General features: G+C 46.1%; 1 protein-coding gene across 2 annotated transcripts in view; it reads left to right on the top strand.

Annotated features, from left to right (window-relative positions):
* The window catches only part of WSCD2 (WSC domain containing 2), a 131,860-nt gene that overhangs the window by 49,691 nt on the left and 55,289 nt on the right, over positions 1-26,880 (top strand). For both annotated transcript variants that reach the window (XM_010360633.2, XM_010360627.2), the window contains one exon: positions 16,481-17,407. In XM_010360633.2, coding sequence (XP_010358935.1) covers positions 17,026-17,407 — 382 coding nt within the window. In that variant the 5' untranslated portion in view covers positions 16,481-17,025. The remainder of the gene's footprint in view (positions 1-16,480; positions 17,408-26,880) is intronic.

Raw genomic sequence — 26,880 nt, 5'->3', positions numbered from 1 at the left:
GCAGGGAGTGCAGAGCCTGTATTTTAACAAGCCCCCTAAAGGTTTTCAAGCTTGCTCCAGTTTGAGAACTCCTGCTCTATGCAGCCCCTGAGCATCACACTGTAGCAATGAGTTGCCTGATTGGATCAAACCAAAAGGCCAAACCAGATTCCATATGGGACATAAAACTGCAGCAACCACGTGGGTAATGGCCAGTAGCTTTCTCTGGCCTGGAGGATCTTCTTCTCTCTGATTCAGGAGACTTTAAAGACCAACCTGCTGTGTGAGGCCTCCCTTCTGTCTGGTGGGATTGGCAATTGTACTTGAGATTCCTTCAGGAATGGTTTGATCCAGACGATCATCCAGGACTTGGCAATGAGCTAGCCATAGAGGAGAGGGGAAGACCTGGCTCCAAGGAGTACATGTTTCCTCTGGGGAGGTGAACTTCAGTACCAGAAGCAGTGGTGTCACTAAAATCCCTCTGGAGCCACACAGCCCTAGGTTGAAATTTCAGCTCTGCCACTTATGACCTGCGTCACCTTGGGCAAGTCGCTGGACCTATCTGAGCCTCAGTTTCTCATTTGAATAATGGGGAGAATAGCACTCACCTTAGAGAGTCATGGCAAACATTATAAATTATGCATTTCAAATACAAAAAAATTAGCGGGGCGTGGTGGCGGATACCTGTAATCCCAGCTACTCAGGAGGTTGAGGCAGGAGAATCTCTTGAACCTGGGAAGGAGAGGTGGCAGCGAGCCGAGGTCACGCCATTGCACTCCAGCCTGGGTGACAGAGAAAGATTCCATCTCAAAAAAAAAAAAAAAAAAATTAAAGAAAAGAAAAGAAAAGAAATTATATATTTCAAGGTTCTGGAAGCCCAACAAGTAAAATTGGGATTGATTGTGCTTGAAATTAAGACAGACCCCAAGATTTTATGAGCTAAAATATAAGATTGTCATTTTCCTAATGGCAGGGGCCATGTCACCTTCATGGATGTATTCACAGCACCTGACATACAATAGGTACTCAATACATGTTTGTTAACTGAAGATATAAAAACATGCTGCCCCCCCGCACAGTGGAGAATATTTCGCTCCCACTGATTAGAATAGAGGTCTTTTCAGCCAAGGAGGGAGAAATTTTCCTCAGAGATGATGCATTTGTGCGGTCTGTGCAGGATACTCTCACTGTGGATAGATCCCTTGGCTCAGGCCACGCCCATGGGACAAACCTTGGCTTGCCAAGTGGCTGTCACTCCATGAATGTTTGTTGAATGAATGGATGAGCTGTAGTTTGAATGTCGGAGGAGGGAGCAGTAAGTAGGAACCAGAAGAAATTTTAAGGTAGTTTTTATTTTTGTGTTTTACTAAGCAGGTGCCAGAGGAACAGAAAGCTCAGTCCAATTGCTCCAGGCTACACATCATTAGAATGAGGTTAAAAGGTGGGGACAGGAAAAAGGGAAGTTTGAGACCACAGCATGAGCCTCCTCCAACTCTCACAATCACCCAGCACCCACTACATAATTTGCAGGGTGCAGGGCAAAATGAAAATGTGTGGCTCCTTTTTCAAAAATTAGTAAGAATTTCAAGGCAGCGACAGCAGAGCTTTAAATTGAGCACAGCAGGCCTTCTGAGTGTGGGTCCTGTGGGACCACACAGTGCAGGTTGTGAGCCTATGAAAATGGCCCTGCAACCGCTTCCTCTACAGATGGGGAAACCCAGCTCAGAGAGGCTGCAAATGTCACTCAGGGCGCCCAGCCTGTCCTGCAGGGGAGTCTGGACTCAAGCCCATGAACCTTAGTGGTCATCTGGTTGACCTCTTCATGGAACTAGCCTGTCTAGACTCCCTGTGCACTGCCGGGGGCAGAGGGTGTCCTGTGCTACCTATGAGAACTGAAAGGAGCTTCCCTGTCCCCTCAGGAACCTGACATGCTGCAGCCATCAGCATCCTATTCCAACCCTCGTGCCTCGCTCTTCCTCCCTGGGATGCAACCAGACAGACCTTCCTCCCTCCCACCCTGGCGGATTTATTCCTGGGGGTGTGTGGGCGGATGCGTGTTTGTGTGTGGGGTGTTCATCTAAATTTAAAGACATCATGACAGCAAAGACCTATTAATGTTGGGGCTGGTGAGGACTCTCTTTTAAAAGAATCCCAAATAAATTAAGAGATACAAGACTGCCCCAGTTCTAACTTCTGTGCCTGTTCCACCTTACTCTGTGCCTGTCAGCCCTCTGGCCTGGGATAAGAAGAGTAAGGGATACCGATGGGGACTAGATGCCTGTCAGGGACCCTGAGAAGTGGCAGGATGGCACCCATTTACAAGTCGGAAAAATGGAGGCTCAGAGAGGTGACATGCGATTGTTCAGGGTTTTTTGTTTATTTGTTTTAGAGACAGGGTCTCACTCTGTTCCCCAGGCTAGAGTGCGATGGCGATGGCATGATCATAGCTCACTGCAACCTCAAATTCCTGGGCTTAAGCCTTGCCAAGGTCTTGAGTTACAAAGTAACAGAGCTGGAGGAGGACTCTTACACATTCCAGAACTCACCTTTCACCAAGCCGTAGCTGCCCCTGTTGATACAAACATGCAAATAATAGTAACTGTAGTTGTGCTGAGGCCTGGGAATTACCTGGCCCCATGGTAAGCAATTTAAACAGTTACTGCAGGTAACTCTGTCAATATCCAGATGCTTTGCCTGTCATATTCTCATCCCATTTTATGGGCAAGGAACTAAGGCTTAGAGAGATTAGGTGGTTTCCTCAGCTTCTCACTGCTGTTAAGTGACGAGCCAAGATTCCAACCCAAGTCTAACTGATATCAAAACTCACGCTCTATCTCTTTCTTTAAACACAGTTAATTATGGAAAACAAAAATACAGATCTGCAAAATGGAAAGATAAATCACTCCTAAACCTACCTCCAAGAGGTAACATCTTTCTGTATATCGATGTGTTTCCATCCGTCTTTCTCCGCCGAAGGGGAGGTTCTTGCTCCCGGCACCTGACCTTGCTGTTCTGTAATTGCCAGGCAATTTAGAGATGACTTGAAATATATAATTCATGGGCGCGTCTTTCATCCTGGTCACTGGAAGGCAGTGAGGCATGACTGTCTCCTGGAGAGAATTTCAACCTTGACATGGGAGGAGATGATATCTTAGGAGCTCAGAACAAAATTTCAGAATTGGAGAGCCCACCAACATTGAAACTGTAAAGCAAAAACTATCTGAGACAGGTCTCAATCAATTTAAAAGTTCATTTTGCCAAGGATAAGGACATACCCAGAAGAGAAGTCTGTGCATTTCCCCAGAGATGACTTTGAGGGCTTCAGTATTTAAAACAGAAAAGCAAGCTGGAGGGGAAAGAGGGTATGGTCACATTACTAAAGCCCCAGGTTGCAAGAGAAAAGAAGCAGGCAGAGGAATAAATTACGTTATTTGTCTCCAACTCAGTAAATCGGCACTTTACATAAGATAAGGTAAACATCAAGTAGCTACCTGTGGAGATATTTTACCTTTTATCTGTAGCTATCTGCTTAGGAAAAAAAGGAGAGGCAGTTTCTTGCCTGACTCAGCTTCCAGCATAACTTTTTCCTCCTTTTGGTATAGTTTTTCTTTTCCTTACACAGAACGGACCTAGCATAGAGTGCTAGAAGTTGGGGACCCTAGCGTGGAACCTCACAATAGCATCTTATGATGGAGAGCTAGGATAAAAATCTTAGAAAGGAGCTCTAGAATCTGGTACCAACACTTTGTAAGCCTGGACGCAGATGGGTCCATGGGCGGTGTTCTGGTTCTCTTTTCTGTTAGGTGCAGGCCAGGGATATTGCCAACCACCCTACAATGCACAGAACAGCTCCCTCCAACAAATTACCCAGTCCAAAGTGTCAGTGTCACTGATGATGAGGAACTCTGGTTGTGACTTTTCAAGACATATGCTGCTTTATTCTTTTGACAATCCCAGGGGATGAAGAAACCACGTTTGGTCAGAATGGGACGATCCAGTTTCTAGTTTTAGCTCCAAGACTAACCGTGTTTCTCAGGCAGGTCCCATGGTGTCTGTTGTTTCTCACTCATGAAGTGGGAATAAGGATTCCCACCATATGTTATAAACGACTATGGACCAATAGGGCTGGTTAACTCTGTGTGTGTGCTGGGAGTGAGGGGGATGACAGGCATGGGGCCGTGCACACTTCCAGCATGCATGAGTCTCTGCACACGTGTGTGGACTCCTGCCACCTTCTCTGTGGTACGATGGTGTCCAGGTGATGTCTTCATGAATGGAAGGGTCAGTCAGTTTCTGGCACTCGTTGCTTGCATGTGAGGGGACATCTCTCTGTTGGATGCCAACAGAACTCCCTGGGCCACTGAAGGCTTGGGGACCCCGTGCCTTCTGTGCAGGCTCTGAGCATTCAGAGGAGAAAGGCTTTCTTGTACAGAAAGCCTCCGAATCACCCCACTTGCCCCACAGACAGGAGGCCTCGAGGTCAGAAGTCAGAGGGTGGCACTTCCACAGAAGACAATGCCACGTAGAGGTTAGGATGAAGGGTCTGGAGTCAGACAGGCCTGGGTTGAGTTTTGTTCTGCCACTCACCAGCTCTGCCCTTCGGGAAGGTGACTGACCTCTCCAGGCCTTGCTTGTCTCACCTGTAAAGTGAGATTAAACCCAACCTACCAAACAGAGAGCCTGGGGAGAGGCAATGGCACAGGGTACATGGAAGGGCCTGGCGCATAGTAGGTGTGCAACAAAAGGTGTTTATCCATTTTTCTTCCGTCTCAGGATGGTGCCAAGGCTGAAGGCTGGGATGCAGGAAAACTGGGTCTGGATAGAGTCACCCTCCAACTCCACTTTAGGCCTCAGTTACCCCACATGTCAGTGAGGAAGCTGACCTGGAGGTTATGAAGAGTCCTCCCTCCTGCTTTGAAGGCTGTGAGCCCACCTCTCAGTCCTGCTCAGAGCCAGCGGTAGGTGCTGGCAACCCCTCCAAGGGCACAAGGTTCTCCTGGGGGGAAGAGAATTTGAACCTGTAGAGGTGGGCTGGGGATCACAGAGACCACCTCATCACCACCCCCGCAGACACACAAACACACACTGGCTTGGACAGAAAGATTGGACTTGGGTGATTTGGGGGTGGGGAAGCCAGTTGTTTTTCACTCTTGGTGGAAAGTTCCTCTCTGGAGAGGGGTTGCTAATGGGTGCTGTCACCATTCCTAAATTAGAGTTCAATCCACCGTGGTCAGTGTGGAACCAGCAAACGGCAATTTGCTTGTGTTTGCGGCTGGGAGCGATGGAGGCTGCCAGGGAGCAGCGTGTGCTCTGGGAAGAAATCTGCAGGGCAGGAACCAGCTCAGCCCTGGCCTGGCTGTGACTCTGGGCCACTCCTCCAGTCTCTGTGAACCCCCGGGTTCCTCGTATGTAAAACATCAGACTTGAACTAGTTGGTGTCTAAGGGCCCTTTGAACTCTAGGATTCTATGCTATCATAATCATAATCTTGGTAACAGCTAAAAAGTATTGAGCACTTACTTGGGTCCAGGTCTATGCGAGACATTTTATATGGACAGAGGTTATTTCATTCAAGTTTCTCCGAGCCTCAGTTTCCCCTTATGTAAAGGAAGGCTGTTTCGCTAGGCATTGGATCTCCAGGCTTTCTTGTAGCTCTGTCACTTGCTGTAAGGAAGAAGCTGAGTGACCTGAGAGTGGCCTTTGAGCTCTGAAGAGGACAGGGTGAATTGAACTGCTTCAGTGGTCCTAAGCCCCTTCCCCCATAAACTCTGTATCAGCTTCCATTACTGATGAAAATTAAGGGTCAGCAAATACTCTCTGTAAAAGGCCAGAAGGTAAATATTTTAGGCTTTGAGAGCCACATTCCCCTGAGCCCCAGCCAGAAAGAAATTCTAGATCCTCCCACAAGCCCTGCCAAGCACCTGGACCTTGGCCTTTTCTAAGCTCCAGCCATCAACAAGCATTTTTCAGCTCAGCCTCTGAGAAGTGATCACATCCCACTGGGACAGGAATGTCCTCATTGTATTATTTAGGAGACGGGCTCCGGTCACACTCAGTTCAAGAACAGTCCTGAGCAGAAACCATAAGTCCTGGTGGGATGGACCCCCACCGACCCTTTTCCACCTCCCAGTCTCTGCATGGTGTCTCCCGCTGCCTGGGACATTCTTGCCCCGGATCCTCCCATGACTGTCTCCTTGTTGTTTTGCAGATCTCAGCTCAAATCTCTTCTGAGAGGGGCCTTTGGGAACCACTCTACCACACACAGCTTCCTCCTATTCTCCATTGCTAGGACTTTCCAATTATTTCAGTGACCCCACAGTGAGAAATGCATTTGACATTGTGAGGCGCACACACAACCCAAGCAAAGGTTCACAAAATAACATTTCTCCTTACTGCATGTGAGTCAATGATAGCTTACTCCCCGCCATTCCCTTTCATCCTATCCCAGTCCATCCTATCTCCTCCCTCCTGCCTTCCTCCCTGTTCTCTGCCATTCCCTGTAGGTCTGCCCCTTGGGTAAACACTCTGCCCAGAACCAGCAGAGTCATCCATTATCTCCCCCAGACAATTAGCAGCCTATTAAGGAACTCGATGCAAATGTGCACTAATTGACCCAAGACACAGCAGCTTCTGGAGGAGAAGGATCACTCCAGATGGCTTAATGATAGGGATTTAGAAGTTCCTTCAGAAGTCCCTCTTGGGGAAGAAAGTGATCTGCGCTTGGAGAAGGGCTGCCAGCTGCCTCATGCGTTGGCCAATGGACTGGGTGACCTGCACCTTGGGCCCCCTTCATCAAACCACTGGACAAGGGAGACTGTCAGTTCACCCCTTCATCCCTCTCCAACCCCTGACCCTTCTTCCTGCAACGTGGCCTCTTCCCCAGAGCCCACAGTTTGGATATTTCATTGACATATACCTCAGTGGGTCTCTGCATTTTCAAATATATGATTGTCCCCCCTTTTTAAATAGACTTTTAAAAAGCCATTTTAGGTTCATAGCAAAATTGAGCGGCAAGTACAGAAAGTTCCCATGTAACCCCAGACCTTCTTCCAACAGCCTCCCCCTCCATCAACATCCCCCACCAGAGTGGTCCATTTGTTAGAGTGGATGAACCTACACTGACACATCATTATCACCCAAGTCCCCAGTGTCCATTAGGGCTCACTCTTGGTGTTATACTCTGTGTGGGTTTGGACAAATGTATAATGACATGTGTCCACCACTATAGTATCATACAGAGCAGTTTCACTGTCCTAAAAATCCTATACTCTACCTACTCACCCTCCCTCTAGCCCTCAGCAACCGCTGATCTTTTTACTGTCTCCATAGTTTTGCCTTTTCCAGAATATCATATCTTTGGAATCGTACCGTGTGTAGCTTTTTCAGATTGGCTTCTTTCACTTGGTAATATGCATTTAAGTTTCCTCCATGTCGGTTAGCCCTGAATAATACTCCACTGTCTGGATGTACATATTCCTTTGGGTAGATTCCCATGAGCACGATTGCTGGATCGTATGGTAAGAGTAAGTTTTGTTTTATGAGTTGCCCTTTGAAGACTAACTGTAGCTTATTGAGCCCTTTTGGTGTATGTATCTAGCACCATAGTAAGAAAAGACAAATGAAAGCTTTTCTCATTCAGTGCTGTCTATAACCCTGGAAGGCTTGGTCCTACAAGATCAAGGACCCAAGGCTTTCTTGGGTCTTTTGTCTCTTCTTTGTCTCGGTTCAGTGTCTCTTCTCTGCTCAGCTACTTTCTTCTTCTTCTCTTTGCAGACTTAACTTTTGCTCTTTCTTTGGGCATCTGGTGACAACTCCTGAGGCTACAGGTTCATAGTCTAAGTGATCAGCAAAGACGTGAATGTCTCAAATCCCAACTCCATATTTCTGGGGCCAAGAATGGATTGACCCGTTTTAGATCTGAGCCTACCTATTATCCACCAGCAATGCCAGTGGGAAGGGTAATATGCTGCAAACACAGCGCCTGGGGTCTGCCTCTGCAAGCAAGGGGTAGGTGTCACACACTAGACAGACTCCCCAAAATGTATCCTCCACACCTACCTTAGGTAGTCATCAATCATTGCACCAACTCATTGAATCTTTATCTTTTTCTGAAGTCTGGGCAAAGTGTATTGTCATGAGAAGAAGTGAATGTTTTGTTTAGTTGGCCAAAGTTGTGGCAGAGAATAATTATCTACTAAGAAACTGTCGTGACAGGTTTAGCATACGGTTAAGAGTGCAGGCCCCAGAGCCAGACTCCCTGGGCTCAAAGCCTGTTCCACCACTTGCTAGCTGTGTGACACGGCACAGATGACTTAACTGCTCTGATTTCCTCATCTATAAAATGGAGCAAACAAGTGGAACCTTTCTTAGAGGGTTGTTGTAAGGATTACAAGTTACTCTCTAGACAGTGTCTGTCACATAGTTGGTGCTTAATAAATACTAGCCCATATTGTTATTAGGATGCTATGTGTTTTAAAAACAGTAGCCCATTTAACCCTCGTGCCTTTCCAATGAGGCAGGTGGATTGGCCCTATTTTGCAGGTGAGAAAACTGAGTAGCAGAGAGGCCCCTTGTTGAAGATCACACAGCCACCATGGCCCTGAGGATCCAGGAGTGTGTGACTCTGGCCCTGACCCCTTTCCACGTTTCCTCTCAGTGGCCATTCCTGTCCACAGTGGCCCAGCCTGACTCCCTGCAACAAGCGAAGATGGCTGTAAAGATTGCCCATGGAGCAAGAGGCACTAGAGTCATTACCCAGAAAAACAAAATTTTAATATTTATTTATAATGGACACCATATGCTCCCTCTGATTTTTTTATTTAATTACATCATGGCAGATGGCTGGGTGTTAAAGATCATTAAGCTAATGGCACTTTGCCTTCTTATTTATTTTCTTGAGTTTTGGGGAAGATAAATGAAAATGGACATGGTTGGCAGGCTGTGAGCACAGGGTAATGCTGAGTGAGTTTCCTTCCTGGGGACAGAGGGAAGTGTGGGGACCCAGGGGATTCTTTCTGGAGGTGGGGTGAGCGAGTGCAGGGGTCAACATACTGGTGTGCCTAGAAACTGGTGAAACTTTCCTGGTGTGTACATGCTTCCTGGTCAAAAAAGTGGGATTGTTGTGTCAAAGATTCTACAGAATTGTTGCATCAAAGATCTGCAGAACCACAGTGTGTCCATCACAAGCACAATGGAATCGTTAGACTACAGCAGACCCATGAATGGAAGGGTGTGTCCCAGAGGGGGTCCACCCACCGTACGGGGTGCAAAAGCCTTCCCTAGGGTTAGCTGGGTTAGTAAAATTCTGGATTCCTAAGACAATGAGTGAAAGGATTTGGCATTTATAATGGCATTTCTTCTCAGGCTGTTTCCTTAAGTCTTTCACTTGCCAAATGGCTGGTCCTCCAGCAAGAAGGGTGAGAAAGAACTTTGATTAAAGGAATTGGTGGTTATCTACCTGGAGAAGTGTTTAAGGCATGGCTATCCATATCTTCAGGCTCAGAAAGTTTTCTTTCACCAAGGCTTGGATTCAACTGAGGGATCAGTGGTTAAGAGAGGGAATAGCTGCCTTGCTGGTCTGCATAGCACCGTGGCATCATGACACTGAGGCTCAGTTTTGCACTTGAATTCATGCTCCCCTTTTTGTGTGCTTGGGAAAGTTACTTAATCTCTGTGAACCTTAGCTTCCTCATCTGTAAAGTGGGTATAATATGCTGATGTCTCATCATTGTTGAAAGGTCCTATATTGCCTTCCAGGGATCTGTATAAAGGTTTATATACAGGATGTTTATCATAGCATTACTTATTTATAAGAGAGGGAAGACTGGAAATATTTTACATGTCTAATGATAAGGAAAAGGTTGAAAAACCATTGATATGCTATGAATAAACCATATTGATTCCTATTCTAAGGAATCAACTATTCCAAGAAATAAATACCACTGATAAGTAGTTCATTTAGGAAATGAAGAGCACACTTACTCCTGTCTTTCCCTGAGTGGAGGAGTGAGACAGGGAAGGGAAGAAATCAATAAAGGGTGTGTTATTGAGTCATCTATTACAGAGGGTGGTTGAGGTTAAGTCCCACTGGAGAAATCCACACTTCAGAGTTATTCCAGCTGAGGAGCGAGGAAGCTGGGGCATTTATACACCAACTCCTATCAGTCATTTGTTGCAGCTGCTTCCAAATGTTAATATTCTAACATGTCTTGCCTGCCAACCACACAAGCACAAAAAACATTCAAGGTGCTGGAGAAACCCCTCAGACAACCAGATGAGCATTCAGAATTTAACTGAATGTGGTAGGTGGGTGGGGCACGTACAGCATCTGTTACAGATCTACCAAACTGACCAAAAAGAAAAGGGCTGGCAACATTAAGTGTTGGTGTGGATTTGGAGCAACAGGAATGCTCAAACTGTACTGGGGAAGTTGTGACTACAGCAACCTTGGAAAAAAAACTGGCATCTTTTAGGATAATCATAAGATGCTCATACAAAACAAACAAACAAACAAACTAGTGCTTTCACTCCTAGGTATATATGCACCCTACACTAATTCTTCTATACATGCATCAGGAGAGAGGTATGGGAATGTCTGCAGCAACTGGCAAGAGGAATCCATTCTACCCAAGTTACATGAGCTGAGAATTAATGAGGGAGAAATTCCATGAAAGAAAATGGAGTCCTTGTATCAGAACGAAGGGGCACTGAACAGGCAAAACCACATGTATTCTCCAGAAATTATTATAAGATGTAGCATTTGCACCTAATATATATAGATATGATATGATACATTTGTATATATTGACTTAGTTCTCACACTAACCATAAAGGATAAATTATATTATATCATCACTCTATAGATGGGGAAACTGATGCTCAAAGAAGTTAATGACCACCTCAAAGAATGATAGTGGGGATTAAAAGGCACAATGGGAATAAGATGTCTGGCACATAGTAAGTGCTCAACAAACACCAGTGACTTCTGATATTTTTATTATTAGAACAAGACTGAAATTTTACCTGGGCTCCCCAGTTTCTTGGAAACTTCCCAGATGAGTCTCCTACCCAGAACTCTTAAGAAATCAAACCTTTGTGAACCTGGTGTCTCGGTAACTATTTCTTGGTGAAGCTTGGGTGGTCTGGGGTCAGTTGGCCGCTGGGCCTGCCCAGTCCCTCTGAACTACCTCTGCCCCCCAAATCAGGTGCTGGGGGTTGAAGAGAGGGAGTCAGCCCTCTACCCAGCCTCACAGGCTTCCATTCTGACCTACCCTAGCCTCTAGAACCTGGAAGGGGGAGGCACTCTTTTACTCCCAGGGGAGGTAAGGAACCACAGGGCAGGCTATGCCTCTGTTTTTCTTTCCCCTGCAGGGCAGCTCTCTCCCGCCCATCTTCAAGTTGGCAGCTCAACACCAGAGCCTCATTCTGGTGCTAAAAATAGGCTGTGTTTAGACACTTTGAGGCTCCTGCTGGAAACATGAACTGCAGTAACCGAATGCTGCCACTCCCAAAAAGGGGGCCTCTCAGCCTCCTCCCTGTGGAAACTCACACCAGCCCTGGGAGGGAATCGGAGTAGAGGTTGTCCACCACATTTAACAGATGGGGAAACTGAAGCTTAGAGAGGTGTCATGTAAAATAAAAGGGGATGAAGTCGTGATAGCCAGCCCTGTGGATTGTCTCATCGAATCCTCCCCACACCTCTGGGAGGGGCGTTCTATGGTTTACTTAACTTTATAGAGAGAAGATGGCAGCTCACACAGATGAAGGCCCCTGTCTGGACCTCACACCTGTAAGTGAATGACAGGAGGGGATGTTAATACAATTATGATCCTCAACGTGCTATGAACAAATGGAGACAGAGAGAAGTGACTTGCTGAAGGCCAACAGCCCCCGTCTCATCTCACCCAGGGTTGTAGACACATTATCTGTGGATTGGGAAGAAACATCACACCTGCCTTGCAGCTATCCCAGAGGGAGGAGTATGGGAGAATGTAATATAAAACCTTCAAACACAGTGTCCAGCATATAGTAGGTATTCAACAAATTAGTTAGTTTCATTTCCCCATTCCCTTTGAGGCAGAATTTCTGTCTGGAGAGAGATAGCAGAAAGAGACACAATGACAGATAGACTAGAGACTTGGAGAGACGGAGACGGAGAGAGAAGCAGGAGAGAGAGAATGACAGATGGATGTGGGAGGCAGGGGAGTCTGGAATACCTTTGAGGACATGGGGCTATGGTTCAGCTGAATCTCAGAACCCCTGAACCCCAGAACCACCCAGTGCTGAGTAACACAAGATGCTGCCTCCACAGAGCCCTGGATTTACAGTTCTCCAACGCTGTCACCTGAGTGTTTTGGCCAGTGTGTGAAGCCATGGTTGTAAGTTTGAGCCCTGGGGAGATAAACCTGACTCTTTTTACTTATTTTTCTCTACCAATGTTTCTTGAGACCCTCCTATGTACCAAATAGCCTTATCACCTCCATGGGGCTGAGATTCCAGGGGGCTCTTCCTCCGGGTGAGCCCCTGCCTCCTGCTAGCACCGGCAGGATGCTGTGGGGTGGCTCAGTTCAGCACCTTCCCTCCCCAGGAGGAAAGGGAGCTCTGAAAGTAGGGGGTGGGCACAGCCCCCCTCCACATCCCTCCGGCAGATCTCCTTCACTTTCCGCATCACCCATGCCTCAGTCTCTTTCTGTTCCCTGCCAGCTCCTAACGAGCTCATTATCCTCTTAAAGCCCATTTAGCACCCACTTAGAGAAGAGATGTGTTGCAATATGAAAGAATGAAGAGGGAACAATGAAAACGGACTAGACCCAGAAATATCCTCAGAGAGGCAGAAAGCCACAGGGAACACTACAGCTGAAAACTTTGCTGTCTCCACGACAGCAAATGTGCTGAGGTGGCAAATGGCTTTCAAGTGTCTCACATGTGCCCCTGAGGGGGCGAGGGTAGCACTTATCTTGAGCATCTCCTGTGCATCAGGTATTCCTCCTACAATGTTTAATCCAGTCCTTCCAGCAATATAGTTTTTAGGGGACAAGTCAAGATCCTTTAGGCCACTTTACGGGTGAAGAAACTGAGTCTTGCTAAGAAGAGATGTCTTGCCCCAGTCACTCACCTGGGGAAGTGGAAGAGGCAGGATTTGAACCCAGGTCTGTTTGCCTGTGGAATCCACCTCTGTTCTTGCCTGAGTGCCTCTGGAAGGGCTGGTGTCCCCTTGCCCATCCCACGAGGACGGCTGGCTTTTTCTCACCCCAGCCCAGCTGCAGAAACATCTGGCACATGTGTTGGCACGACCATGAAACCTCAGTGGATTCTCATGTGCATTGTTAAGACATAGTCCCGACTCCTGAGCTTGGCATCCAAGGCTTCCCATGGTCTGGCTCCTGCCCACTGCTTGGCTGTATTCCCAGCCCACAGTCCCCCAGGCTCCTTTGTTTCTTCCCCCTCAGTGATGCACCCTTATGTGGGTTGTTCCTCTTCCTTGGGCTAACTTTCTGTTGTCCTTCACCCAGAGAATTTTGACTTCTTTTGCAAGACCTGCTGGCTTAAAGACTCCTGCCTGGGGAAGCCCTCTATGGTCCCCCCAGGCAGTTGCAGATAAAATATATAAATATAATATATAAAATATATTATATATATGTACAGTTGTTTGTTTGTTTGTTTGTTTCTGAGATGGAGTCTCGCTCAATCGCCAGGCTGGAGTGCAGTGGCGCTATCTCGGCTCACTGAAAGCTCCGCCTTTTGGGTTCACGCCATTCTCCTGCCTCAGCCTCCCGTGTAGCTGGGACTACAGCCGCCCACCACTATGCCTGGCTAATTTTTTTTGTATTTTTAGTAGGGATGGGGTTTCACCATGTTAGCCAGGATGGTCTCCGTCTCCTGACCTCGTGATCTGCCCATCTCGACCTCCCAAAGTGCTAGGATTACAGGCATGAGCCACCGCGCCCGGCCCCCCCACCACCCTAATATTTCAAGCCAAATTCTGGGAGCTTATGTGCAAGGGCTTTTTTTTTCTGGGCATATATCTATAGTTGTCATGAGATCTTCAAAGAGTATTACAAGACCAGAATAGACATATGGTTAGGAACATAGGCTTTGAAATCAGGTGGCATTGGGTTTACCACCCTGCTGCCACTTACTAGCTCTGTGACCCTGAACAAGTTACCTAATCTCTCTGATACTCATTCCCCTCTTGTGTAAAAATAGATACAGGTCTCCCTCATAGAACTGTTTAAATGAGAGTATTTATATGTGTAGAAGAATCTCTGGCATGTATTAAGTGTTCAATAAACATTAACTATAATATTGACTGTTGTATAGTATACACACATCTACTATGGGATTTATCATTGTCTGTCTAGCATAGTAATTGTTTACATTGCTTTCTCCCTCAGTTGACTCTGAATTCTCTGAAAGCAGGGACTGTGAATTATTTATTCCTGCATCTCAAGCACACACATAGTAGGCAATCAGCATATGTTTTTAAATAGATGAAAGAATGAGTGGATGACTGGATGGGTGGAGAGTTGGATGGATGGATGGGCTGCTTTAGTTCAGATAAATAGATGAATGAATGTATAGTTGGACAGATTAATGAATAGATTAATGGTAGGTGGATGAATGACTCAATGAATAGATGGATAGGTGAACTGCTGGAAGACAAATGGATGGATGGATGGATGGATGGATGGATGGATGGATGGATGGATGGACAGATGGATGAATGGATGGATGTATGGGTGGGTGGATGAATGGATGCATGGCTTAATGAATGGGTTAGTAGGTGGACTGCTGGATGACAGACAGATGGATGGGTGGATGGCTTAATGAATGGGTGGGTAGGTAGACTGCTGGATGACAGACAGATGGATGGGTGGATGGATGGATGGATGGATAGACGGATTAATGAATGGATGGGTGGGTGGATGCTGAATGACAGACAGATGAATGGTGGATGGATGGATGGATAGGTGGTTGGCTTAATGACTGGACGGGTAGGTGGACTGCTGGATGACAGATGGATGGATAGTTTGACTTTACAAAGACATGAATTTTTGTCTGTTTTGTTCACTTATTTATTCCAAGTGCCTATGAGGGTGACTGGTGCATAGTATGTGCTCAGTACTTAGTTCTTGAATAAATGAGTTGGCGGACTACCTTAAACCACAGTTAAGTGCTGACACTACTGTCTGGATTAGGAGAGTATGTTACAATTTGTATCTTTCATTGACTGACTATGGAATCTCAGGCGTTGGCTAAGATGGTCATGGGGCCCCCTGCTGGTGGTAATATGAAAAAGCATTGCCTAAATGGAGTTTCCTGTTTTCTCATTTACATTCTATTTTTCCTCTTGACTGATGATCCTGAACGTTTACTCATAAAGCTGTGGTTCTCAACCCTCTGTGCTCATAACCATTATCTGAGAGCACCTGGTTACAACTGTGGGTTGGAAAGGTTAGGAATCTATATTCACCAGGCTCTCAGGTGATTCTGAATCAGTTGTTTCTCAGACCCACATGTGGGAGACCTGACGAAGGGTGAGCCATGTTGGTAACTGGGAGGCTGTGAGGATCGGCTACTGTTTGGGGGGCTGTCTCTGAATTCTCAAGTGATGTCCAGACTATGTGGGAAAGAGGCAGAGTCAAAGAGCCACGGGTTAAGAGCTGTGATTTGCGATTTGGACTGTCCTGGGTTCAGACCCCAGCTCCATCACTCACTGGCTGTGTGAACTCCTTTTCCTCATCTGTAAAGTAGGGAAATAGTTACCTCCCATAGGAATGTTGGGAGGAATAAAGGAGACAACAAGTGTAGATGGCTGGGCACAAAGCTGAGCACATGGTAGACACTCAATAAACACTGAATGGGCAAATGTGCCGCTAAATAACCCTACTTTCCTTCTCTTTCCTTTTCTTCCTTGCAGAGAGGAGAGGGGCTATGATTTTATTTCTCCCACTAGAATGTGAGCTCTGTGAAAGAGAGGATTTTGCCTCCCCTGCTCACAGCCTAATTTCCAGCACCTAGGACAGTGCCTCACACAAAGTAGGTCTCACTGAGTATTTGTGGGGGAAAAAAGACGGAATGAACCTGGTTTGGTTCAGAATTGCCCAGGTTCAGCAGGTAGTCCAGCAAGGACCTTGAAAGTACTCTTCGCACTTAAGGTAATCCTTGCATCAGTGTATACCTGACAAATATATAGGAAGTATGGAGCAAAGCAAACCACTGGCCCATGAGAACCTGTGCTTGTCTAAGACGAAGTTTGTCCCCAAACCGGGGCCCACTAGGATCCAGGCCCCCAAATTCCCAGTTTGGTGTCAAGAAAAAGGCAGTGTTCTGGAAGACTCAGGGATGCTCTTTATCCAACACTGCTCTTAAGCCTTTTCATGCCATTGGTGGTTTCCTCCCTCTCCAGGCCTCTGAATTTCCCTCTAGGATGCTCAAGAACCCTGTGGGTTCTGTGCTTTGGTGAAGGGGCTTCTCATGCCTGTGTCTCTTCTGTTTTGCAGGTGGCATCCCTGAATCCTGACTGGATGGAGGCCCACCAGCTTCTGTTCCCATGAGGTAGAAAGGCCAAGCTTGGTCTTCAGCTGGGGAAGAGTCCAGAAACAAGGCCCCTGGCGAAATAACCCAGATCCATTGGCCTGAGGAGCAGAGAAAGGGTGAGAAGTGAACTGCAGCTGCTGGTAACCCTCAGAAACCTTCTCCGATTGCTATTCTCACAGTTCTTTGGGAAGACTCTGAAGTGAAGAACAATATGTAGGAAAATGGGACCAACTCATGTGTGTTCTGAGCCTCAAAACCCCTTTCTTGGCCCAAAGAAGCTCACCTTGAGTTTGGGAGGGCTGGTAAGCTCCATCCTTTCTCATGACCTCAGCCAAGCATTGAACTTGCCCTCCCCTTCTGGCCTTGGTGATCACTTTTTCAGGAAAAGTGAGACTTGAGGACCCCCAGGTGTTCCATCCCTAGGAAAAGCTCGGGAAACCAAGCCCCTTCCATCCGCTCCCAAGCACCCCAGCCAAGCCCCAGAGAGCCAGTCCGGAATGATCCCGCTATGGCCAAGCTCTGGTTCAAATTCCAGCGGTACTTCCGCCGGAAACCTGTGCGCTTCTTTACCTTCCTGGCACTCTACCTGACTGCTGGGAGCCTTGTCTTCCTTCACTCTGGCTTTGTGGGCCAGCCTGCTGTCTCGGGGAACCAGGCGAACCCCGCCGCCGCAGGAGGCCCGGCTGAGGGTGCTGAGCTGCCCTTCTTAGGCGACATGCATCTGGGCAGAGGTTTCCGGGACACCGGTGAAGCCTCGAGCATCGCTCGCAGGTACGGACCCTGGCTCAAGGGCAAGGATGGGAATGAGAGAGCCAAGCTTAGCGACTACGGTGGAGCCTGGAGCCGAGCCCTCAAGGGGAGGGTTGTCCGGGAGAAGGAGGAAGAGCGAGGTAAGAGCGAGGAACATCTGGACACTGAGGGGCTGGGGAGAAGGGAGGAGATACTAACAATATAATAACAGCTGTCAGTTTTCAGTGTTTAATAGGAACCAGCTGTCATATAGTTGTAGCTATAAATAAATAGTACCTTCCATTATCATCCCCATTGCACAGAGGAGAAAACTGAAGCTCAGAGGGAGGAAGCAGCTTGCCCAAGGTCACACAGCTTGTCAACAGGCAAGTTTGGATTCGAACTCCACATCTATCAGAGGTCAAAGTCTGACTCCCCTGCAGCCTTTCACAGTCCTTGTTAAATATACATGAAAATAAAAACAGTCAGCATTTATTGGGTACTTACTAGGCACCAGTACTATTTCCAAGCACTTTACATATATAGAAACATCACCACAACTCTAGGTGATATATTTTATTTATTCCCATTTTAAAGATGAGGAAAGTGAGGTACCAAGAGCACAAGATTACACAGCTAAGTGGCAGAGCTTCTGCTCCACCAGACTGTCTCTCAGTCCATCTTGCTGGGTCCCTTGGTGATGGATCTCAGGGGACATCATTGCCCTCGATAGACTTCATTGCATTTCTCTGCCATTTATAATCTAAAAAGGCCCACCAGCTTCATGAGTGCACTACCTTATTTGGTTTTCACTACACTTCATGGGCTTAAACAAGGCCCCTATGATCCTGTGCCCAGTTAACAGATGTGGAAACCAAGGCTTGAAGAAGGGAAGACACTTGCTCAAAGCTGCGCAGCTGGTCAGCAGCAGGAATGGAGTTTAAATCTGGCCTGAACACTCAGTTTTCTAAGGCTGTCTCCTAAAGTCCACTGGCATCTACCCATCCAACCAGCATGCTAGGGAGGAACCCACAACCCCTACAATTCATGAGATTAACACAAATGGACATTTCAGAAATCTGGGCCAGATGGTTTGGGAGAATAAACCACCAATCAAGGCAGATGGAAAACCTCACTAGCCTTTGTGTTCTACTGTGATTCAACTCATAAAAAACCCTTCTCCTACTGTGGAAGGGAGCAGGATTAATGCAACACATTCTCCTGCCCCAGTCTCCCCCTCCCCCTGGCCTTGGAACCATCTAGAAGACTCTATCTTTCTGCCCTTAGGAATTTCCTAGACTTCTGCCTCTTCAAGAACCAATGTTCACAGGGAGGCAAAGGAGATGTTGGAGGTGGCAGAATGGATCAAGGGATGTGGATTCATATTCCAGCTCCACCCCCACCAGCCATGTGGCCCAGACAAATGGTTTTACCTTTTCAGGATCCAGTTTTGAAATCTGTAAAATGGGGATTTTACTGGATGCTCCTGAGAGTTCAATGAAACAAGAGTCGTGAAAGCCTAGCACCGAGTAGGTGCTCAGAGGTGCTCAGGAAGTGCTCCTGGGATCTCCCTGGGGATCGTCTTATAGATATAGGTGAGATGTGAGGTGCTGCACCCCAGCCACTCCAGACTCCATTCTGGCCTTTGAAAGCCCCAAAGTCCTTGCCAGCTTACACCTTGGGATATGCTCCCCATAATGCTTAGGACAAATTCCAGACCCCTCCCATAGTCCAACTCTCCAACCTCATCTTATACCCCCACTCCCCTCATCATGCTCTGCCCCACTGTCCCTGCAGTTCATTGAACACATCATGCCTGTTTCTACCTTAAGATCTCTGTATATGCAGTGCCTTCTATCTTGGATGCCATCTCCCCAGATGTTTGCATAGCTTCCTTCTTCCTTTCCTTCAAGTCTTCAATCAAACCTCGCTTTCCCATAGAGACTGTCCCAGAGCATCCTAACGCAAATAACCCCACTTCCTACCCAGTCACAACCACATTCCCCGACTCTATTTTCATCATAACACTTATCGCCATCTGAAAGCATCTCATTTACGTGTTTGCCTCTTTGTTTAAGATCAGCCTGTTCTACTGGACTGTCAGCTCCAGGAGGGCAGGGCTATTGCCTGTCCTGCCTGTCTGTGTTCTATCAGCACCCAGGACAGCACCTGGCTCAGTGCTGTTGCTGAACACCTATTTGTTGAATGGGTGAATGACTGGATGAATAAACGAATGAATGACTATCCCTCTGCCTGGAGTACCTTTACAGGGTTAGCTCTACTCTTCCTCCAAGTCTCAGCTTTGCTAATCTTCAAGAAATTTTCCCTGATCCCCTTATAGGCTTGATCTAATATTCCTCCTCTATGCTCCCTGACATGGCCCTTATATTAATGGCAATTGTGTATGTTTGTCCATGTCCCCTGATAGAATATGAATTCCTTGTGGCCTAGATGATACAGAAATGACGTTGTCTCTCATTTGTTGTGACAATGAAATACTGTCATCAATTTCGCTAATAATAATTAACATTTCTTGAGTACCTGCCTTGCACCAACCACTTATCTATTTGCTTTTCATGTATTATTTGAATGAAATGATATATGTAACATGCTTATAATATCCTCTGGCTTATAATAATAGGTCACTTAATAGTTGCTGTCCTTGTTATTTGTAGTAATATTAGCTGATATCTAGTGAATGATCATTACAGGCTAGACCATGTTATGTGTTTCATTGACTCATTTAATTACTACAACTCAGTAAGTTAGGGATTGTTATTCCATTTCACAGATGGCAAAACTGAGATCCAGAAAGAAATCACTTATCCTAGTTTACACAGGTCAATAGTGGAAGAACCGAGGTTTAAAACAAGGTCTGTTTAATTCCAAAGCTTGTGGGCATTCTTCTATACCATGCCAATTGCACCCCCACCATGCCTTGTCCAGCAATCTTATATATTTTATGAAGTGCAGAGAGAAGGAAGAGAAAATAAGAACACAGCCCTGAGGCCAGGGCTCTCAGCAGACAGCCTTTGGAATCAGGCAGTGTTATTAAGAAAACACAAATCCAGCCTGTCCTTGATTAACTTATTCAGAGTTCAGCGAGGAAAGACAACTAATATGTTGTCTTTATTAACGCTAATAAAAATGAGACGTTTCTCCGACCTGACGCTAAACTCATTTGGTTTTCTCCAAAGCTGGCGAGGGCTCTGCTTGATGCAGTGATGCAGGACTCAAGCTGTAGAGGATTCAGAGCCCATCATGGCCCAGGAGTGGGAGGGGAGGAGCTGCACCCAGGCTGGGCTGAGGCTGGGCAGGAGTCTGAGTCCCTTGATGTGACTGACACCTACCATATGCCAGTCATTTACCTAGGACTCTCTAGGTTCACATGACCGTGTGAGAGCCTGTACTTTGAGTAGCCAAATCAGTGTTCAAATCCCAGTCCTGCAACTTGCTGGCTGTGCAGCCTTGGGCAGGTCGCTTCACCTTTCTGACACGCCATTTCCTCTTTGGGATAAAAAGTACTTAACATCAGATGGCATTGTGATGATTACATAGGGTAAATTCAGCGTGTGCTCTCTAAGTGCCGGTGTTATTCAAAGCATTTACATCTATTACATCACATAATCCTCATAGTAATGAAGGAAGATAGACACTGTTATTAACTCCATCTTACAGAAGGGAAACTCAGGCACAGAGAAGTTAAGTATCTTGCCCAAGATTACCCACCTGGGGGAGGGAGTAAACCAGCATGTGAACCTAGGTGTTGTGAGTCTTACACCTGAACCTCAACCACTACATCATGTCACTTCTTAGTGTACAGAAAGTACATGCCAGCTATTATTATTATAATAAGCTGGCATACCACCTTAATACATGCCAGTTATTATTATTTGTACTGTAATTTTGCAGGAGAAAATGAGGGAATAGAGGTAATGTGACTTTCCTAAAGTCACACAGCTAATCTGGGGCAGAGCCAGGAGCCAAATCCACTTTGACTTCAAAGGCTGTGCTGCTTCTATTTCCATGAGATTACAGAGAGGCTTGGGCTGGGTGTGAAGGTGGTCATGGGAAGATTTAGTCTGCATTTTTTTGGAAGGATAGCAGGAGCACCCACTTCCCATCTCCTCCAGCTGAAGATGCAATGGCTGCAGGTTACTAAAGTGCTCTGTGTCAAGCATTATTTGTCCATATTCTCCTTTCAGCTTCATATCAGGTAAAAATATTGAGTGCCATTTCACGGATGAAGAAACAGAGACTCAGAGAGGTTCAATTATTTGCCCAATATCATACAGCTGCCAAGAGGCAGAGCTGACTCCAGCCCAATTTGATCAGAGTCCAAAGCCCTTATTCTTAACCACTGGACTTATACTACCTCTTTCTTAAAATATATGATCTCTAACTCCATTCATTAATTTATTCATTCATTCATTCCATATTTATCAAACACCTACTACGTGCCCAGATCTTTGCTGGGAGGTGGAGATACAGGAATGATTCAAGCACAGGTTGTGAATATTCCTCAGAGGTAAAAGCTGTGCTTTTCCCCATTCTAGCACCTTTTCATTTCATTACAAATTCTTCTACAATAATTCAAAATTATTTCTAATTTGAAAAAATAATGGACAATACCAACAAAATTTAGAAAAGTTTTGGGGGACTCAAAATGAGGGACCCCATTCAGTCATGGGATATCATAGCTGGCTTTCTGGGAGAGGAGATGGGTAAGCTTAGCATGTAGGATCCTTAGGTCTTGACCAAAGTGAGTGGTGCATCCCTTCTGCCCTGGGAAAGCCTAGATATGAGCAGGAAATTCCATCACTGGTACAAAGAAACCTGGGCAGCACTGGGCATTCTTCTGGAGGGACCACCTTCCAGGGTTTCAGAGAATTCCCAGAAGGAGAAAAATTGTTTCTTGTGTCTTCCTTCTGTGCCAGACCCTGTGATAGGCTCAATGCATCAAATTAATGTTACTTAGGTCACTCTTAACAATATCTTTGTATGAGCTTTCTCAGGCTGCTATAACAAAGTATCACACACTGGGTGGCTTGAACAACAGATATCTATTCTCTCACAGTTCTGGAGGCCAGAAATCTGAAGTCAGGGTATTGGTAGGGCCACGAGCTCTCAAAGACTCAAAGGGAGACTCTGTTCCATGCCTTTCTCCTGGTTTCCAGTGTTCCCGGCCATCCTCAGCAACCCCTGGCTTGCAGCCACATTACTCCAGTCTCTGCTTCCGTTTTCACATGACCATCTCCTTTGTGTCTGTGTCTTCATATAGCCTTCATCCGCCTCTGTGTCTTCATATAGCCATCTTGTTATAAGGACACCAATCATATTGGATTGGGATCCAACCTACTCCAGTTTAGCCTCATAACAAAATTCCATCTGCAATGACCCTATTTCCAAATAAGGCCACATTCTAAGGACCTGGGAGTCAAGACTTCAACATGTCATTTGCGGGGTGGGGGCCACAGGGCACACAATTCAGCCTAACAACCCTAGTTGAATTTTTGCTCCCACTTTTCAGGTGGAGAACTGCGCCTCCAAGAGCTTGAGTAATATTTGAGGCTATTGCAGCATCATGTGTGAGATTTGAACCCAGATCTGGTTGACTCCAGTACAGCGTGAAGCCTCCTGTTTGTGAATATGTTCACAAATTATAAATCAGAGGCATACAAATTAGTTCATGTTTAGCTACCCTTTTAACAAATCACCTTCATCAAAGAGAGCAAAATTTCATGAAAAGATTAATTGAAGCAAAAGAAAAAAGTAAAGGGGAAAAAAAAACTACCACCAGGAGAGTTCTTTTCAGATGCTGGTTTCTGTACTGGAGATAAATAGCCCAACTGGGGTGACTTTGCCATTTCAGCAGTCTTCAGACCGCTGTGGAGACGAGCTGATAGATTGTGTGAACTCGGCCATTAATCCACCCTCAAGTGGCCTGTGATTTTGTCCCTGTTTTACATATCTGACCTCCTGTCTCTGAGAGATTCTGCTACCACAGCAGGATTTGAAGGTGGAGCCCTGAGGAATGGCTGAAGAGGACTTTAGCGGGCTGGCAGTAACCATGCTAATGAGCTCAGCAGGGTGATACAACTCTGAGGACAGGAACCATGGTTGTATTAGTCGCAGCCTGCACCAAAGGTCTGTGGGAAAGGGGTCACCAGATCTTTCCCAGGACAGGAGGGACACTGGCTTAATATTGATATCCTGATCCGTGGAGCTCAGCCCATTAATCAGGCCATGATGCATAACCTGCCTGCATTTTCCAAAAGCATTAATAAAGAACCATGTATCTTCCTCTCCCTCCTGTTGACAGACAAGGAAACAGAGGGTCATTCATTCATTCAACAAGTCTTTGAGCACCTGTTGTGTGGGACATCTCAGCCTGATGCCTGGTCTGGTGGGGGGGTGAGGAAGGTGATAGAACACCATTAAAAAGCCCAGGCTTATAAAAAAGAATAAGATCATGTTTCTTGCAGGAACATGGATGGATCTGAAGGCCATTATTCTTAGCAAACTAATACAGGAACAGAAAACCAAATGCCGCATGTTTTCACTTTTAAGTGGTAGCTAAATAATGAGAACACATGGACACAAAGCGGGGAACAACAGACACTGGAGACTACTTGAAGGTGCAGGGCAGGAGGAGGGAGAAGAGGGGAAAATATAACTATTGGGTACTACGCTTAATACCTGGGTGACAAAGTAATTTGTACAACAAACCTCATGACACGAGTTTACCTATATAACAAACCTGCACTTGTACCCTGCACTTAAAATAAAGCTTAAAAATAAATAACTAAAAGCCCAGGCTTTCGGGAAGATGGATCTATGGCAAAAACCCCAAATCTTCTCCCAAGAAACCGCCCCACTTCCCAGCTCCATCCTCCTCCTGGGAAGGTCTCTCTGGGGTGACACCTCCTCCCAAGGCATCTCCTCCCAATCGTGGACTCAGTCTGGCATATAGGAAGCGGCAACTTTGAATAGATAGACCTGGGCATGGATTTGGTCTGAGACCCTCACTGTGGGGTGGACTCGGGCAAGTTGCTAAGCTTGAGTATCAGTGTAGTAGTTACTGTTCACCCGCATCCCGGTGCCAAGGGACAAAAATCCACCTTGAACCAGCTTAAGCTAAAGACGAAAATGCATTGTGTCATGTCATCAAACTACAGCAGTGGCTCTGCTGGACTGGATTTTTTAAATGAATAATTGGTGGCCTTTTTCCTGTCACTCTCATCTCTGCTCTTCTATGCCTTGGCTTGTTTGTTCTCCTACACAGACTGGCCTTGGTGCCAGAGATTGGGCTGGTGGTAGCTCTGGGGTTATAGCACCTGGAAGAGGCAGATTTCTTTCTCCCAGCTTTACTCTATCAGAATGCAACAAATGGGTCATGTGTCCTTCCTTGAAGCAATCACTGGCTGCTGGGATGGACAATATGATTGACCCTGCCAAGGTCACCATGTCTCCTGTGGTCAGGGAAAGTAAGGTCTGCTGATGGAAAAACCTATCTAGAGCAGATGCTTTGAAGGCATAAACAGTCCACTACAGTCCACCCCTTCACTCCATGGTGGGCATGCAATGGACATACCCACATACATCTTTACTCCCATTAATTTGCTTATAAAAATCTATCTAACATGACCACTGTTCCATAGGTAGCCAAATGTGCCTAACCTTACCTTAAGGTGAAGTCACCCAAAGTCCTATTACATCCAGCTTCAAGCCCAGCATTTCTGCAGTATGAGCATTCCTCCCCTTCAGGTGTTGGGGTGGCCAAAGAGAAATGAAACTTCCTCAAGTGTAAGATGGTTGGAGGACAGACCTGGGCTTTAATTTGAAGTCAAACGCTACAAGCTGTAGGAACGTGGGCAGATGACACAGGTTCCCATTGCATTTTGAAAAGAGGAAAAGCAGATGTAACATGAGTAGTTACCAGTCAGAACACACACCATATGCCCAAACTAAGATGTGCTTCTAAGGTAAACAGATAGAAGAGTCACTATGATCATTCCCTCATCTCTAAAATGGGTTCATAAGAAGTTTGTGAAGATTGAATTTTTAATATATGAGACATGGCCCACAGTAAAGTAGATAGCACGTAGTAGGTGTTCAGTACATGAGTTTTGTCTCCTCTGTTTCTGTCTTTGTCTCTCTCTCTCTCTCTCTCTCTCTCTCTCTCTCTCTCTCTCTCTCTCTCTGTCATACACACACACACACACCACACACACACACACACAAAATCTGCTGATCTGATGACAAAGACCTCAGGCCACCAAAATAAACCAAACTTTAACCCCTCTCTTCACTTCCTTCTCTCTCCCTCCCTACTCCATCATCCCTCCTTCCTTCCTTTTCTTCCTTCTTGTTCTCCCTCCAGCACCCTCTATTTTTTCCTCCCGCCTATCCTACAGTGCATCTTTAGACACTCAGTCCTCTAGGGAATGGCTGAATTGAAGTTAGTGTGCAGCCCTTGATCACATGGCCACAGAGTACTCTCTCCCAGCTCACGTATGAACAGCATTCGTGCCCCAAGTCAAGGGCTGTGACTCCATCTGTGGTGGGAGGGGCACGTGCTGTTGAACAAGCACAGAGACAAGACCTGGGCTTCTCCAGGGCTGTCACTGTCTGGTGTGCCTGCTCCAGGGAGGCGATGTTTCTTTTAAAGATGGACTGTTCTTAGTCGAGCAAATCACCTCTGTCTTATGAAGGAAATTCAAGGTGATCAGGTCAAGACACATCTCCAGCGGGGCTGAAAAAATAGTGCACTTAGCAGAGCCGTGTCCAGGGGAGTGATTGCTCAGTAATGAGCCTGCATTCTCTGCTAGATCCTGCTCTCCACCACAAGGAAGCGGGGAAAGAAGTTCACAGTTTAAACTAGACAGTGGTCTAGGCAAGGAAGCGATTCAGTGGCATTTAGTATTTTCTTCAATCATTCCATATAAGGGACATTTAATTCCAAGTGCTGGCTGGGTCTTTGGTCTAACCTCCAGTTACTGATTTGGGGGTCTCGCAGACCTGGATTTCAACCTTTATTCTGTGCACAATTAGCTGTGGGTCATAGGGAGGCCACTTCACCTTTCCGGGTCACTGTTAAATCATCTAAGATAAGAGCATGACAATGTCCATGTTCTCCACTTCACATGGGGGCATTACAAAGATCCCCCAACTCAAAAAGCAAGCAGTTCAGAACACAGGCTCTGAAACCAGATTGCTTTGCTTCAGTTCTGAATCCACATGTATGAGCTGTGTTACTCTGAGCAAGTGACTTCTCCAGGCCCTTTTCTCTTCTGTATGAAATGGTAATAATATTCTCATAGGATCACTGTAAGGATGCAAGGAGACAATGTATGTAAAGCACTTACCGAAGTGAATGTCCAAATAATAATAATAATAATTTTTAAAACATATGGGAAAAGACATTATAAACTGTGAAGTGCTATTTTCATGTATGGGGGTTACTATTTACCATAAAGTACAGGGAAAATGTTTACTACTTAAAGAAAACTAAGTGTATGATATATAATTGGATGGCTATTTCACTTTATTTAAAATTTTCCTTTGAATGGAAACATTCACCTTGACCCACAATAGAGACAAACTGTAAAGTACTTTACACAGCACTGTGAAT

This window comes from Rhinopithecus roxellana, chromosome 10 (assembly GCF_007565055.1).
Source record: "Rhinopithecus roxellana isolate Shanxi Qingling chromosome 10, ASM756505v1, whole genome shotgun sequence".
NCBI lineage: Eukaryota > Metazoa > Chordata > Mammalia > Primates > Cercopithecidae > Rhinopithecus > Rhinopithecus roxellana.
Note: the sequence above shows the minus strand (reverse complement) of the source record. Positions and strands in the feature narration are given on the sequence as shown.